General features: G+C 44.6%; 1 protein-coding gene across 3 annotated transcripts in view; it reads right to left on the bottom strand.

Annotated features, from left to right (window-relative positions):
- Tenm4 (teneurin transmembrane protein 4) overlaps positions 1 to 17,160 on the bottom strand; it is a 725,631-nt gene that overhangs the window by 477,530 nt on the left and 230,941 nt on the right. For all 3 annotated transcript variants that reach the window (XM_028770606.1, XM_028770607.1, XM_028770604.1), the window contains exon 3: positions 2,172 to 2,270. Coding sequence is in view for 2 of the 3 variants with exons in the window: in XM_028770607.1 (XP_028626440.1) it covers positions 2,172 to 2,181 (10 nt within the window). In the remaining variant the exon portion in view is untranslated. The remainder of the gene's footprint in view (positions 1 to 2,171; positions 2,271 to 17,160) is intronic.

A 17,160-nucleotide genomic window follows, 5' to 3' on the forward strand; every position in this document is an offset into this window, starting at 1 on the left:
TTCTTTCTCTCCCTCTATATGAGGTAGACAGTCACAGGAGGTGTTGTCAGGCAGATGATAGGGACGGAGAGTGCTGTGGCAGGTGCCCCTGTGCTGATCACAGAAAGGAAAGAAGTCTACCAGAGGTAATAACAAGCACAAAGACAGGGCAGAAGTGATTTGTCAATGTAAATACAGCATGGAGTGCAGGGCTGAGGTGGTGGGTGATGGAGCTAGAAAGAGGGAGAGTTCAGGGAGTGTTCCTGAACCAAGCTCGCTGATGTCAAGGTTTATGTGTGACCCTCTGCTGTCAGATTCAGAGCTTTCCACCACATAACTTTGAACAGTGTCTTCCTTCCTTCCCTTCATATAGAGGAGCTCAACAAGCCTTGTTCCAGGCTCAGCTCTGTGGGTGGCATCATAATAAGGATGAGCAATTCAGTCTCCCTGTGTCAGAGCTGAAGTCAGTGTCTCCGAGGTACAGCATGCTATACTGGGGCATATCGAGGAAGCAGGAAAGGAAGGCCCTAACCGGAGAAGACTTCTAGGAAGACTGAGGGACCACATTTCTAGGGTTTAGATGGAGTGGGAGAGATTCAGTTCCTGTTCTACTGGAACCCAAGTCATTATTGGATGAGAGCTTTAGATAGGGATGAGGAACTGATGTGTCTTTTCTTACCTGAGCAAGACAATCTTTTTACTTATCTTAAAAATGGGGCCATGAAAACTGGCTTATGGGTAATGTGAATTAACTGAGATGTGTAAGTCAGGATTCTATACATGTGATCTCATCTTTTTACTTTCCTTCTAGGCAAAAGTCAAAACTTGCAGAGCCTCTTGGAGAACCATCTATGAAGTCAGAGGATTTGCTGTCCTGTGCAGTTACATATGCTTTAGCCACCTCTGGTTTTGTCATTCCCTGGGCTGCAATATTTGTTCCATATGTCTTTGATGATTGGCTAAATGAATGTTGCGGGCAGAGGTTACGCAACATCCAAACCACAGCATGTTGGATTTGGGAGCCCTATGGCAGTACCGTGAATGCCTCTGAGACTCCCAATTGCTGGCCTGTAAGATGGAAATAGTTACCTAATCCAGCGAATGTGAGTAGGACTCATTCCTTATCTGCTTCATAGACCCCAGGACCCTAGATGTCAGGAACAGACTGTGATCTAGGAGGCTGGGTGTGTCACTTCTGAACCAAAATACTTAATAGCCAACACCTTCCAGCTGTAAGTATTGCAGTGGTTACCAAAGTGGCCATGTGTTCCAGGTGGTGTGCAGGGCTCTCTATCAGACTACATAAGCCTTTAGTATGAGCAAAACCTCAGTCTGTTTATCTGCTGAGATTCTGGAGTTGATTCATGACTCCAGCAGTACGGAGTCCAATATAGCCCATATGTCACCTTATGGGACTGCTTAAAGAATAAGAATCAGAACTTGATATATGCATGTAGTGTATCTCTAATGAAGATCTTACTTTCCTGTCCTCCCTCCTACCTCTGCAGCCTCCTTCATTGGGCTCTGCCTCCATGTTTGATGCTGTCCTACTTCTGGCCACCTTCCTCCAGCTTGAAACATCATGGCACTTTCCTCACTCAGCCCAGCCTTATCTCCACTTTGCTGCATTTCTTACCTACTTTACATTGTGGTGTTTCGTGGCAATATGAAGAAAGCCTTCCAGGGTACCTTTTTGGACCCCTTCTGACAGTCTCCCACTATTGTTCTCTCCCCATGTTCATCTATGACTCTGCCTTCACCACCAGCTGCAGGACATACACCCTGGTCTCCTAGATGCAAGAGCGAGCTCCAATCTACCACAACCTTTGTTGTCCTGGACAGACCTGGATAGTACCTACTTGCTGCCAGCACCATCATCATTCCTGTTGGATGCCCAACCCCACCTACCCTGCCCTCCACATCAAGCATGCAGTGTGACACGTGAGGAGGGGCCAGGCACACCAGCCTGGCAACAGCTCTACCATCTGTTCACTAGGCAAATCCTGCAGATGCTACAGCTCCCAGCAGCCTCTGTTCCTTGTCCTCTTATTAAAAAGTACCACTGTCACTTGATCTTCTGCACTTCCTACACAGCCTGAAAAGTAGATGCATTTCCAGATTCTAAATTGTGTTTCTCACTAAGCCCCAGGTTCACAGATGATGACTGAACATTGGAAATGACAGGGACTGACCTGGCTCCATGTCAGCACTCTGGGAAGAGTTGGTGTCCGCAGGCCCTGCAGCCCCCTCTCCAAGGCCATCGGATCCCAGAGGACAGGGTGGTACGCTTTCTGTTGAGGAAGAGAAGAGGAGGGATTAAGCATGATTAGTCCCTAATACTTTCTCTCAGACTTGAACCCTTTGCAAATGGATGCCAGTTGGAACATGGGGTTTGATCCTGGTCCCATGGCCATGATGTGAAGCAAGTGGAATTCTAACCCTGAAGACCTTGAATAAACAGCTCATCTCCATTGCCTCTTGTGGCTCTTGGGAGAGCCTTGCCCTGTGCTGCATTTATCTTGCTATGAGTGTAATCACCTTGTCTTACAGTCATTACCTGCATGTATGTTTTTTCTTGGAGACCCAAGCTCTCCAGGGCAGAGGCTATATTGCTAGTCTCTACAACGCATGTGCCCAGTGTAAGACTTGAAGCACAAGAGCAACTGTGTGATAGACAGACAGGACCGATCCTGTGCTCTGTGATGATCTGGAAGGCACACAGAGTGGGGCTGATGCCCAAAGATACTAGCCTTGTGACAGTGACCTGCCAGGAAAATAAGTGAAGCACCTTGGTTCTTAGAGCCTTGGTACTTGGCTTAGGAAACAGACCTGCTTCACTAGGATGTAGCATGTAGACTACAGGGTCACTTGGGCATGGGTTCTCTTGTGAACAAACTCTGCTCTGGCCCTCTGTCAAATCACATTCCATTTCTCAGGCTCAGTTCATTGAAAAACAGAAAACTCTGAGGTGGGCAGTATGTGAATTTCTTTCTGGTCCTAGAATTCAAAGACTATGAATCTGACTCATCAGCACCACTGGTATCCTTACATAATAAATGATTGTCACATGAGTGCAAGGAATCCCACCCATTAGTAAAGAAGGGAGGGGCTACAAGGTTTCAAGTCATTTGCCTTGGGTGGTTTCAGCAAAAGGAACTGGAAACTGAACACAGATCCTTGAAAACTGCAGGTTCATGCACTGTAACAGACACTCCCAAACACCCTTTGCATAAAGAGCTTACAGGCAAAGAGCTGGGTGTCAAGACACTTAATTTATCTGAGTTTTGTTCTCAAGTCATTATTTGAGAAGTTCCCTGAATACATATTTGCCAAATATACCTTGGAACCCTGCTAAGAAGTCATTATTGTCTCTTGTAAGGTGAGGAATTACTGGTAATTCCCATTAAAAACAAAAATCTTGTAAGTGTGAAAATTTGCCAACTCTCCCTGTGTCTCAGATGTTTCTCTACTGTAAATTCTAATTATTCTCAGGCGAGAGTAGCTATCAGGCAGGAACTTTTCTAGGCTCTGTCCAAGTGCAGGGACTCCCATACTCTTCCTGGGGCCAAGCTCTACTGACCTCATGAACTGCTACAGAATAATGAAAATAAATCTGGAGGAAAACAAAAAAAATTCTTCTAAATCAAATTAGAGAGCTAAGGAGATGGCTCAGTCCCTAAAGCATTTGCCCAGCAGCTTGAAGAACTAAGTTTGGATCTCTAGAATCGGTCTGTCTGTCTGTCTGTCTGTCTGTCTGTCTCCCTTCCTCCTGCCCTTTTTCCTTGTCTGCCTGCCCATCTACCTACCTATACACATACACATACATACACACACAGACTACAAACACACACACAGTATACACACACACACACACACACAGTATACACACACACACACACACACACACACACTCAGATAAACCTGATATACTAAGTTAGGATGACTCTCAGTCTATGCTTTTCAAATGGCTCTGGGACTTTGTCCTTTGCTTTCAGTTTTTGTGACAACTACCATGACCAAAAGCAACTTGGGGAAGGAAAAAGTTTACTTCATCTTATAGCTTATAATCCAACACTGAAGGAAACCAAGACATGAACTCAGGCCAAGAACCTGGTAGCAGGAACTGAAGCATAAGCCATAGAAGCTTGCTCAGCCTGGTTTCTGAAACAGCCCAGGGGTAGCAAGGCTCACAGTGGGATATGCCCACTTAGATCAATTACTAATCAAGAAATTGGCCCATAGACTTGCTCATAAGCCAATTTGATGGAGCCAATTCTTCAGCTGAGGTTCCATCTTCCTGGGTGACTCTAACCTGTTAAAAACTAACTAGCAAGGACTCAGTTCCTATTTTCAAGATCTTATTCATGAGAATATCATCCCCCAAGGCTTCTAAGAGATCTGGAGCTTGTCTTGCTCCGCTCTACCCATGGGCAAGGTAAAGCACACCCGGTGTGGGTGTCAGGACCTATCCTGAATGACTTGTGGCTGTTAGAATCTAGATCTGTTGGGTTTGTTCCTAAGGATCCTGTTGGAATACTAGTCACATTCACTGATATGGGCAGATGATATGTGACTGAACACTTGCGCAGGTTATAAGATTCTACTGCACCCACAAAGGCTGCAGGGCAAAGCTATGTGCCTTGGCTTCACAACTGGAAGAAGCTGCAGGACTGCCGTGTCTGTTACTTTCCAGCCTTCATCATGGCTAAGGTCCTGGGGAGAACAACCTCTTTTGTTATTGTATTCTTAATTTTCAGTTCACATCACTATGACTGTTCATGAAACCAAAATATCCATGCTTGTTTGAATGCTAGTTTGCTTTCTAGTAGAAAGCTAGTTTGCTTTCTACTGCTGTGATAAACACCATGACCAAAAGTAACTTGGGGAGGAAAGAGTTTAATTTCAGTTTACAGAATATAGTCTGTCATGAAGAAAGTCAGAGCAGAAACTCAAGGCAGGAATCTGGAAGCAGGAAGTGAGGCAGAGACTAAGGGCGAGTGCTACTTACTGGATTGCTCCTCATGGCATGCTCATCTTGCTTCCATAAACAATCCAGGAGCCACTTCCCCAGGGGTAGAGCTGCCCTCAGTGATCTGTGCTTTCCTATATCATTAATAATCAAAACTATACCCCACAAAATCGCCTATGGACCAATCTTATGGAGGCCTTGTCTCAATAAAGATTCTTTCTTCCCAGATATGTCTAGATTTGTGTCAAGTTGACAAAAAACAGCGAGCACATATGGATGGCTGAAAAAGTGATAGCATTCCATTGATGGGAGGTCTAGTTAGGAATAGATGCCATTCATTCATTCATTCATTCATTCATTCATTCATTCATTCATTTGATGAGCCTGATGCTGGGTGGATAAACTGAGAACAAAATCCTGACTCCAGAAACTTTATAGGCAAGGAAAACAAGGCTTGACCATAAAAATTATGATATTCCTGCAGTTTCATAAGAATTACAGATAAACCATAAGTGAAGACAAGAGTTAGAGGATCTCCTTGGCTGTCAAACTAGAGGCGGGTAATTTAATAAAGCATGTGCTTTAGAAATTCAGCCTTACCCCAGGGGATAGGCTACAGCATAGGGAGAGAATAGGGTTCTCCAAACAAGGGAGTAAAAGTACAGGAAGAGAGGAAAGGGCAAACATGCACTCATCCCTCAGTGTGGCTATATACAGGGTAACAGATATTATAGCACAGGATATGAGAGCTTCAACAGGCAGGGTCCTGAGGACCAAGTCAGATCTGTAAGCATTGCTTAGCGATAGGAGACCAAGAGGGGCCGGGCAGTGGTGGCACACGCCTTTAAGCCCAGCACTTGGGAGGCAGAGGCAGGCGGACTTGAGTTTGAGGGCAACCTGGTCTACATAGTGAGTTCCAGGACAGCCAGGGCTACACAGAGAAACCTTGTCTCAAAAAAAAAAAAAAGGAGACCAAGAGGGCCTTTGAGAAGAGGTGTGATTTTATTGGAGATATGCTACAGACAGGTGAAGAGTCTGAAGAGGAGGCAGTTAGGGGAGGAAGCTCCTGGCTATCTGCTAGGTATTTGACTGACTGTTAGGCATTTTGATCTCTGTGAGACTTCTAAGTAGCTGCAGCAAGCAAGCATTCTCCTTTCTGACTTGCTGGTGAGGGGGAGAGGCTTTGGAGGCTCTAGGCTGCTTGCCCCAAATCCTCAGCAAGCTAGCAGTGGAGACATGATCTCAACTCTGTTCCTTTGCAAGTGTGCTTGGAAGCATGTTCTGACTCTACACACAATGTATCCACCTAACACCCCAGCTTCTGCTCATGTGTCACATCCTACATGGTCCAGGATGTGTGTGGCTCCGTCATCTCAGGGGACATCCTGACAGAGAGCACTTGGCTCCTGTTGGTCTTCCCCCTAAAGGACCATAGACCGAAAAGAAGATAAACTGTTCCTTGGTCCCAAATGACAGCCACTGCCATTATTCACACTGTGGTGGTGGTTGGGGGAGCAGCGTCCTGTCAGTCAACAAGTGCCTAGTCTCCTCTCACGTCTCAGCTAAAGCTGAGATCGCTGAAGCCGTAGGCTCTGAAAGCCCTAGCACAGCCTGTTGTGCTCACTGAGACCCACCCACGTGTGAGACAGAACATGAGGAGGGCACCAGTACATCCTTGCTCATGGATGAACTAACTCGCTATTTTGGCCCAAAGCATCGGATCTACCTGCCATTGGTCTGAAACTTCTGAACTATGACACAAAATGAGTTGACTTTCTTTGACTTTCCTTGAGTTTCTTGGATATTTTGTGACAGTGACATTAAGTTTAACAGATGCTCCAAGTGCATGGGAAGTCCTGCAGGCAATCCTCCCCAAACAGTGAGCTCATCCCTGAGCCCACCTGGAGCATCGCTAGCTCTCGGGCCTAGAGCCAATCTCCTAGCTTTTTATGTATCCTCTTTAAAAGGAGGCAAAAATAATGAGTGCCACAGAATAACAATACACAGGGCAATAACTCCTCTGGTTATCTATTTATTATCTATTTATTCTTAGAGACTCTTATTGATTGAACAGCTTAGACTGGTCTCAAACTCATGACAATCCTCCTGCCTCAGGCACTAGGGTGCTCTTCTTGTCTTTTAATACACAACATTCTGGACACTGTTAGCTCCTCAGTGAAGACAATGTAGTGGTAAATATTAATTAAATCTGGTAGGATCTGGAATGAGCTAGGATACAATTCCTTGGACATACCTGTGAGGGATTTTCTAGACTGAACTAATTCATGTGGGTAAACCCACCTTACTGTGGGCAGCGTCATTCCATGGGCTGGGGTCACAGAGTGAATACAAGAGAGAAAGCAAGCTGAGCATCCCTACTGTCTGTCTCCCCTTCCTGGCAGCAGATACGGTGTGACAGCTGCCCTCAGGCTTCTGCCCTCATGCCTTCCGAGCTATGATGGACTGTTCCTTCAAACTGTAAACTAGACAAGCTCTTCCTTCCTGGAGATGCTTCTGTTGGGTGTTAGACCATGGTAGTGACTTAAGGTAACTGAGCTTCTCCCCAGCTGAAGAAATGGGTGTGAGGAGGAAGAAGGTTCTGCAACCATATTGAGATGTTCACAGTTATGGGCTCACCTTCATGCAGAGCCCTGCATGTGTTTAATTTTTCATCTTTCCTGCAGTCTGGATGCTCCTTGGCAATGGCCACCACTTTTAAACTGTATAGCTTAGGCCTCAAACTCATGACAATCTTCCTGCCTCAGGTACTAGTGTGTTCTTTTTGTCTTTTAATAAACAACATTCTGGGCACTGCTAGCTCCTTGGTGAGGACAACGTAGTGGTGAATATTAATTAAATTTGGTAGGATCTCATTTGTGCATCATCCTCTTTCCATATTAGGTGCCTTATTTCTGAGACCCAACCAAGCCACAGACTCTTCTGCTCTTGTGAGATTTCCTCTCACCAGCTTGTTTTGAAGAGGGACATAGACCTTCCGGAACACAAGTGATGCTCCAGAAAACCAGCTGGTGATTGTAGAAATCATCAACTCAAAATACTTCACCTTGTTGCTTTGCTGAGCGCCTTGGTTTCTAATCTAAGCCAATTACAGATGCCATTCTATTTGATAACCTCTTAATATTGCCAGTTCTCCCAGATCTTTGCCCAGAATGACTATGATTCTGAGAGTAGGGAAGCCCACAAGGCCTAACAGGGGCAGCATGGAACCTCAAAACTAGATTCAAAAACTTTTCTGGGCATGCGGGTCGGCCCAGCCCAGTGCAACATCAGGATGGACGCTCAGTAAAAGTTAATTCCCTTCTCTTCCTCTGTCTCTGAAAAAAGCTCATTAAATTTTCAAATCAACAGAAGAAGAGAAGGCATACTCTATGCTCGAGTTCCCTTGCAGTACTGACCTTTGAAGCCTAGCTCTCTAGACTAAGCAAGCAGGTATCATTCTTATTATGGTAGCTGCAGTTGCTAGTGATTCAGTGTTCAGATCAGAGAATAAAGAGACACAACCATATATAAATTCAGACAGACTCTCTCTTAAATGCAGAATGGCACCTTCTCCAAAAAGTATGGCAGAAACATGAGCCGATCTGTATTGACCTACTTGCGTCAGATCTAGGAAAGAGCCCTGTGCTTGCTTACATGCCTCCTCTCTCACCTGACTTCCTCTCTGCCGTCAACCGTGAATGTCAACTATCTCAGATGCTCCATCATATTGCTGTGATGGAATGTTTTAGGGTGAGCACTTATATATTTTAAATGCACAGGGTCCCAGGGTGGGGGTAATAAAGGTAGCAGATGGCTTTATACAATCTCCCAGTGAATTTATTTTATTATTTTATGGCCTCATTTTCTTTAATTTTGTTATATGTATGTATGTGCATATATATTTTCCTAAATACATATGTAGTTCTCAGCTCTATGAATATTTAACTGGATGTCCTCATTTGTGAGGGAGTGAGAGGCTTTTATGCAGGGCCTCTGTGGGCAAAACCAGCTGTGGAAAGAAGGTTAGATCTCATCTGCCATTTTCTTGTCCGGAGATAGTGCAAATTTTTCTATTCTATTTCCTTTCTGGTAGTTCTGACATTTATGCATGGCTGGTTCACAATGTCAGCCATGGCATGCCTTGAATTGCAAGAGTTCCCATAGTTTGGTGCCCAAATCCAACTCATGTGGTGTGTGTGTGTATTGTGTGTGTATTGTTTATTTATGTGTGTGTATTATGTATATATGTGTGTGTGTTTGTATGTATGTGTGTATATGTGTATGTGTGTGTATGTGTGTGCATGTGTGTAGTGTATGTGTGTGTGTGTGTATGTGTGTGTATGTGTTTCTGTCTGTAATGGCTGAGAAGAAGTGCTATTGCAGGGTTCCAACAGAGAGAAGGCCAACTATGTGTTCTTCACAGCAGATATACTATAATCCAAACCCCAGTAGGAGATAGACCTTTTTATTGCTAACCAAAATAGAACTATATCATCTGGGTAAACTGGTGTCCTTAGAAAGGGGGACAAAGTTGGCACAGAGGTAGATAGATGTGTGCATGGGATGATAGCCTATGACAATGGAACTTATGCCATCACAGGTCAAGACATTTCCAGAAGTCATGAGAGAAGGTTGAACAGGTTCCAGCATCTTCAGGGAAGCCTAGCCCCACTGTCACTTTGACCTGAGACTTTTTGCCTCCATGAGTGAATAAACAAACTCCTGTTCCTTGTCCTATTCCTGTATGTGGTCTCAGTACAAAAGCCCTCAGAAACCCACACAATGGTGTAAGAGTTAATCTTGATATCAATGTGCCAGGATTTAGAATCACCATGGAAACCCCTGGGCATGTCTGTGTGAGAGAGTCTGGATTGAGTTAATTGAGGTAGAAAGACCCATTCTAAGTGTGATCAGTAACATCCCATGGGCTCAAACCTCAGACTGCATAAAGGGAGAAAGTGACCTGAGCATCAGCGCTCCCCTCATGCAGCTTCCAGACTGTTGACATAATGTAGCCAGACGCCTCAAGTTCTCACCACCCTGCCTTTCCTGCCATGATGTGCTGTATCAGTGGTTCTCAACCTGTGGGTCGAAACCCCTTTCAGATATTTACACCACAATTCATAAAGGTAGCAAATTACAGTTGGGAAGTAGCAACAAGATAACATTATGTTTGGGGGCCACCACAGTGTGAGGTTGCATCATTAGGAAGGTTGAGAACCACCAGACTATATGCTCTAACTGTGGGCAAAAATTAATCCTAGTCTCCTTAATTTGTTTTTATCTGGTATTTTATCATGGCAGTATTGAAAGTCTGCAAGAGAGAAAGAATCACACAGCTCGAGAGAACCAGACCAGAGCTGCCCACAGCATAGGACAAACACCCCCCCCCCCATCCCCGCAGGTTTAGTACTCCATCTTAACTCCATTGTACTTCAGTCTTTTCTCCAGCTGGGTCAGCCAACTATTTCTTGCATTCTGTGAGATAGTGGGAAGTCACTTTGCTGTAAGTAGGACAGAATAGGTCTCAGCTAGTACTACTATTAATATTTAATAATTACCATTGATATTAAAATTAAGAAAAAGTGACACAAACAATTCCATCTGATACTGAATCTATCAGGATGGGGAGAGAAGGCCACGGGATCCCACTGCTGCAAATGCTGTCTTAGCACATCCCAGGCAGAGATAGCAGAGACCAAAGGGCCCTGCCTGGCTGCTGCTGCCTTGTACAATCCACTCCTCTCTCTGCTTCCTTTAATCCACCTAACAGCCAGAATAAAATTGGAAAGGATTTTCTCCACGAAGTTATGCTTCTTTTCCCAATCCAAACACAGTTGTGTGCCTTGATCCTTGCAATGCTCCAAAGCAAAACAAAAAAAGGGCAGGCATAAAGCCTTTCTCAGGTATCATGTTTCCTTGGCTGCAGCAACCGAAGGACCTTCCTTTCTTCCTCTGTTCTGTCTTCAGATTTTTTCTTTTCTAATCCAGCACTGTCCAGAGCTCTTGTGCCAGCAGTAAGGACTCTCAGTGAGCAAAAGAGGGAAGCGTTCTCACAAAGCTGAAAGGGTGGAACTGATTACCCTTCTTGAACAAGAAGTGAAGTCCTGATGTAGTTCACTAGCTTTCCCCAATAGCTCCAGGGAAGGGCTCTTGCCAGCGCATTGTGCCTGGTGAGAGGGGTCTGAGTGATAAGTTTGCTCTTGTACATCAAAAGATGATTGTTGAAGGTCTAGCTTAACACTGGAGGCTGCCATGGTGGTGAGGACAAACAGAACCATTATACCTGGAGGAGTCCACAAAAGAAGAGGCATGATCTTCTCTAAAGGAGTCGGGACTGAAGCTATATACAGGAGCCAGAATTATTGACTCCAGCATGTGGTGTGACAGGGTTCATTGCCCCCTCCCCAGAGTAAAGGGAAATTCTTTTTTTTTTAAGATTTATTTATTTATTTATTATATGTAAGTATATTGTTGCTCTCTTCAGACACCCATATGAGGGCATCAGATCTCATTGCAGATGGTTGTGAGCCACCATGTGGTTGCTGGGATTTGAACTCATGACCTCTAGAGGAGCAGTCAGTGCTCTTAACCGCTGAGCCATCTCACCAGCCCGAGTAAAGGGAAATTCTGATCTTTGGTTTTTCTATTCAAGAGATTGCATAGAAATAGGAGGCCTTTATCAGAAGACAGATGTTATGATCAGAGAAATTAGAAAAGAGTAGATTTCAGGAATGGAAGGGCTCAGCTCAGCACGGGACAAAGCCAGTGAGTACGATTGAGAAGTCTGAACAGCCACCGTGACTACTTGGCTATTGGCTCCTGATTCGTTTCCCATACTGCCATTCTCTGCCCTGCTCTATTGGAGGGAGGATTGGTTTTCTCCATCTCTCCTAGCTCACTGGATTCTGGACAGGTTTGGCTAATGAAAGTCCCTCAGCAGCCAGGCTCTCCTGTCTTGCTTTGTCTTCGATAATATGTCCAGCAGTGACCACATACCCTCTGTTGTCTCAGGGCCTGAGAGGCACTCTGCAAAGTGGTTCTAGCTCCTCCTGATTGTTGCTGACTGTTCCCTCTTCATTGTCCTTCTAGCCTAGAAGTGAGAGGGATTGCCTGCTGCAGCTGATCCCTGGACTATTTCTTAGCCATTTCCTTGATTCTGCAATGAATTTCCTGTATTAGATCCCCTTGGCTGAGACATCTGAGATGTTTTCTGTTTTCCTGCCTGGACTTGAGCTGATAAAGGTACCGAGAAAATGTGCAGGTGGCAGTGAGGTCTGGGAACTCTTAGGGTGGGAATATGCTGATGTTCACCAAGAAGGTCAGGGTTTGGGCTGAGCTAGAGAGCTCACTATGGGACTGGCCAGAAGGCAAGTCCCTGAGGAAGTGAGCAGTAGAGGAGGCATACACTGGGGATGAGGAGGAAGCTCCACAGGAAGAAAGGTAAAAACATACAGTAGAGTCTTTATGTGTGTGTGTGTGTGTGTGTGTGTGTATGGGGGAGGAGAGACGGTGGAGATAGAGAGGGAAGGAAGGAGGGAGATAGGGAGAGAGAGAGAGAGAGAGAGAGAGAGAGAGACTTAAATGTGACTCTTTCTGGTAAATGAACATGGGGAAAGCTAGCCATCTATCAAGCTACTGAATGCCTGTAAGTTCCACCGCGATGCACAAACTCTTGAGGGAGGTCAGAGTGTCCTGCTTTACCTCAGGGAAGCCTGGAGTTTAATGAAACCAATGACAGTCCAGGAAAGACAGAAATCAGCAGAAATGGCATGATGGCATGACCACTGAGAGACAATACAGTCTTTGTTAGTAAAAAAAAGCATTTAAATGTAATTTTTAAAGTATGTATACACAGACAGATACTACCTGGAACTGAAGGGGAAAAAAACAAAACAAAAACCAGAATAACAAAAATCAAACAAACAATAAAAAACCAGAAACAAGGCACAAAAGCCCAACCGTCTCTCCACATGAGCAAGTCCCCTGGGTGGCAGGTTCACAGCAGAGGTCAGCTCCTCACCATGAAAGCAGAGGTTCTGGGATCTTGGGACACATTTGCTTTTTATTTTGCTCAAGCCTTGGCCACAGGTGGCCTTTTTATTGACTGATCCAAGTGTCTGGGACCAATGTCCTCCAGCGGAGGTGAAAGGACCACCAGGTGCAGGACATCAGGGCTGTTAATGAACCATTACATAGTTACTTCCCTGGAAACTAGCCCCAGGGAGGAAACCGGGGCTGAGACTCCAGCACAGACTTCTCCAACTCAGCCTCGGTACCCACCTGCTCAGCCTCTCAGGCTCACCCAGGTAGGCCCCACACCTGCCAGCTCTATCCTAGTAAAGCCAAAAGCAGCCAGAGAGACCAAGATGGGAGAGAAAGCTCTTCCCAAAGATAGGAAAACAAGAAAAACAAGGAGAGAGGATGTGTTTTACATATCCCCCCTTTACTTAAAAAACAAGTCAAAACATTATTATATAATACATATTATATTTTACATGTTTTAAATATTAATGTCACACACATTTTGCATGTTTAAAATAAAAATTTCTAAAGTTACAGATTTCAAAAATACTATGTAGACAGTGCAGAGAATTCCCCATGCCCCGCAGTGAATTTCCCTAATGCTAACCTTTTGTTACTAGGCTGCATTTGTTATAGATGATGAACCAAATGAGAAAATTCTTTTAACTAACATCTAGAGCACATTCAGCTTCCCAGGGTTTATATCTAATGCCTCCTTCTCGTCCTGGATCCCCAGCAATGATGTCTAACTCAACTTAGTCCTCACATGTCCTTAAGTTCCCCTCGGTTGGGCCAGTTCTTCAGATGCTTTTTGACAGTCTGGAAAGCAACACAAAGGTCATTGCGGAGTGCTTCCACTCTCCTGGTTAATGCTGATTAGCAACTTGACAGAGTCGAGAATCACTTAAGGAACAAACCTCTGAGCATGTCTGGGAGAGAGAGTATAGAATTACTAAAATGGGAAGGCCCAGCCTCAATGAAATTAACTCCATTATGTGGGCTGGGGTCCTAGACTGAATAAAAAGAAGAACATGAACTGGTGACAGTTTTCATCATATTCTTCTGTATATACCTCACTGTGTAGCCGCCATATCACAGGAATTCGGTATTCCTACGTCTTACCCACCATGGTAGAATGAATCCCCTCCAGCTGTTAGAAACTCTCCTTTTCTTAAGTTATAGTCTGTCTGTGCTGAATAGTTTGTCAACTTGACACAAGTTAAAGTCATACGAAAGGAAGGAACCTCAACTGAAAAAGTACTTCCATGAGATTGGGCTGTAGACAAGCCTGTAGAGCATTTTCTTACTTAGTGACTGATGGGGAGTGCCTAGCCCACTGTGGGTGGTGCTACCCATGGGGTGGGCGTCCTGGTCCTGGTGGTGCTGGTGGTCTTTCTATAAGAAAGGATGCTAAGCAAGCCATGGAGAGCAAGCCAATAAGCAGCATCCCCCTATGGCCTCCGTATCAATTCTTGCCCTGTTTGAGGTTCTGCTCTCACTCCTTTTGATGCACTGTTATTTGAAACTTTGATTTAAATAAACCCTTTCCTCTCCCAAGTTGCTTTGGTTATAGTGTTTTATCACAGCAATACTAACCCTAACTAGGATACTTCATAGCAGCAAGAAAGCAGTAACTAATGCACACACTATTAGACTTCGTTTGGGATGCTCTTTGAGGCTAGAAGATCAGGAAGAGTGTGTTACTCTTACATATGCTCTTATGTGTCTTAATGTTACTTGCTACAGAAGTATGCTTGAACCCTTGCTGAAGACACTGATCAATATCCCTGACTCACAGCAATAGTATCCATGTGGTCACCTCAGCATATGGCCCTGGGGCCCTGGTGTCCTTGTCCCTGGGAATGCCACCAAACCCTCACAGTCTGGCCATAACCCACATCTTCTGCACAGAGTCTTGAATTTTTCACCACCTCCTCTTTCTCTAGCTATGCTAGAAAGTTCTCACATCTTTTAGACATTCGCCCTTATGTTTTTGCCCTTTTCTTCACCAAACATGCCATCCTCCTGCTGACTGCCTGGAGCCCCCATTGAAAGACACAGAAATAGCACAAAACCCCTCATCTTGAGAGCAGATCTTACCCCAGTTTCTCTGTGCTGAATAGAGGGTTCTTCTCTAATCCTGAGACCCTGACTGCCACCCCAAAGTTCTGGTGCCTGGACCACAATGGCTGTTGTTGCTGCTGTTGTTGCTGTTGTTATTATTATTATTTGGTCTTCCCTGCTGCAAACTTCCTGATTTTGGTCTGTTGTGTTTACTGGGATGTTAGGGGTTGGTCTGGTGCTGCTTGAATTTATATGCTATATTCTTTACTCCAAGATCTGGTTGTGGCAAGAGGACCAAATTCCCACCCACACCAGCCTTCGTTGTGCAAACCTTACTCCTCATTTTAAAACTATTAGTTAAAAAAAAAAGTTACAACCAATTACTGGGTAGAATAGAAAGAACTAGAGTTTGAGTTACCAGTCTGGGGCTCACAGGTAGGGACTACAAGGGGAAAGAGAAAGGAGAGAGATGGGGGGAGTGGGAGAAGAGATAGAGAGGAGTGGGAGAGATAGAGAGATAGAGATGGAGAGAGAGAGAGAGAGAGAGAGAGAGAGAGAGAGAGAGAGAGAGAGAGAGAGAACTGTCAGAGGAGGAGAAGATGAAGAAGACAGGAGGACTCCGTTAGTCATGATGGACCAGCAGCATGTGCCCAAGTGAAATTCTTGTCCAGAACACCAGACTGCTGGAGCAGAAATAACACAGGAAAATTCAAACAGCAAGTATTTGGGGAGCACAAATGGGGAATTAGCCAGTCTAGCATTAGAGAATTAGATTACGGGTCATCCTCCAGTAATTGAGCAGAGCCTAATAAATAAATCACAGTTTGAGTCTCATTCATTTGAAGCTAGATGGGGTTAAGCATAATTCATATTATTTTACACTGGGACATTAGATAGTAAATAATTCTTAGTGTCTGCTGAATGACTGCATGAGCTCCTGATGCATTTCCCACATTTTTTAGAGTGGTCTGGGCTTGCCTGTTTCCTCAGCTGGATAATGAAGTTCTGGAAAAGGACAGATCCTGCTTAGCAAAAGAAACCAATTGCAAAGCTGCCAGCTAAGTCACTTCTTGCAGATTTCCCAGAATGTGCTGGTATTCACCAGTTGCTGTTCCTTTTTTTTTCCTTTTCTTTTTCTTTTCTTTTTTTTTTTTCTTGTGCGACATCACCTTGCTCTCCCTGCAGGAGAATCTATGTGAGACTGTCACCAGACCTTTAATCTAACAAATTCTAGAAGGTGGGGAGATCCTTTTCCTTCTAGAGCTGAGTTTAGGACCAAAACACTGCTCACTTCCATGACTAGATAGCAGGAACTTGTTAAGGCAAAACCAACAGCAGTCCTGACATCAGAGAGGAAGGTCTGGCCTTCGACTGACTGGTAGGGAACACAGCCAAGCCCTTGAGCCTCATTTTCCACATCAGATACTGTAGGAAGATAACCCTCCACTCCTGTGCCAGGGGGCTGCTGAGAAGACCTAGGGATCCAAGCACAACAGCACATGTTTCATAGGGAAGCCCAACCAAAGAGGAAGGGACATTTTGCTCCTCATCAGCAACGCAATGACCCTCCATTCATGTTTTCTGATCCTGTGACATTTGATTAAGGAAAACAGTGCTCAGTAGGTGGAGAGAGGAGGGGATCCATCAAGCTCAAGTAGAGCTTTTAACACAAGTGGCTAGCCTTTTAACTAAGAGCAAAACACACATGCGAGAGCCAGTGGTTCGATGACATAAAGAACAAAGGATTTGCCTTTGGAAGTGCCTCTGTGGCCCTTTTCAATCTGCTCAACTCATCCAGCTTGCTGGGGCAAGTAGAGTGAGTGTATGTTGCCTGAAGAGACTCACTTCCAACGTTCAGTGTAAATTGTGCTGCACTGATGATACAACTTAATGTGAACAGAAGTTAACTGCCCTCTGAAATTCTGTACAACATATAACAAAGAAAAATAAGTACAAAGGACTTTGGATTGAAAACCGTGTGTCTGCGGGATGTAATGCAGATTAAGGTTAATGCCCACTCAGCAAAGATCCAATGCAATCGGGCAGGTAAATAAATAAATCGGGCAGGAGGCCAACTGTACAACAAGTATGTTGAATGAATAAACATGTGGGGAAGTGTTCAG

Source organism: Grammomys surdaster, unplaced genomic scaffold (assembly GCF_004785775.1).
Source record: "Grammomys surdaster isolate TR1022 unplaced genomic scaffold, NIH_TR_1.0 203, whole genome shotgun sequence".
Classification (NCBI taxonomy): Eukaryota; Metazoa; Chordata; class Mammalia; order Rodentia; family Muridae; genus Grammomys; species Grammomys surdaster.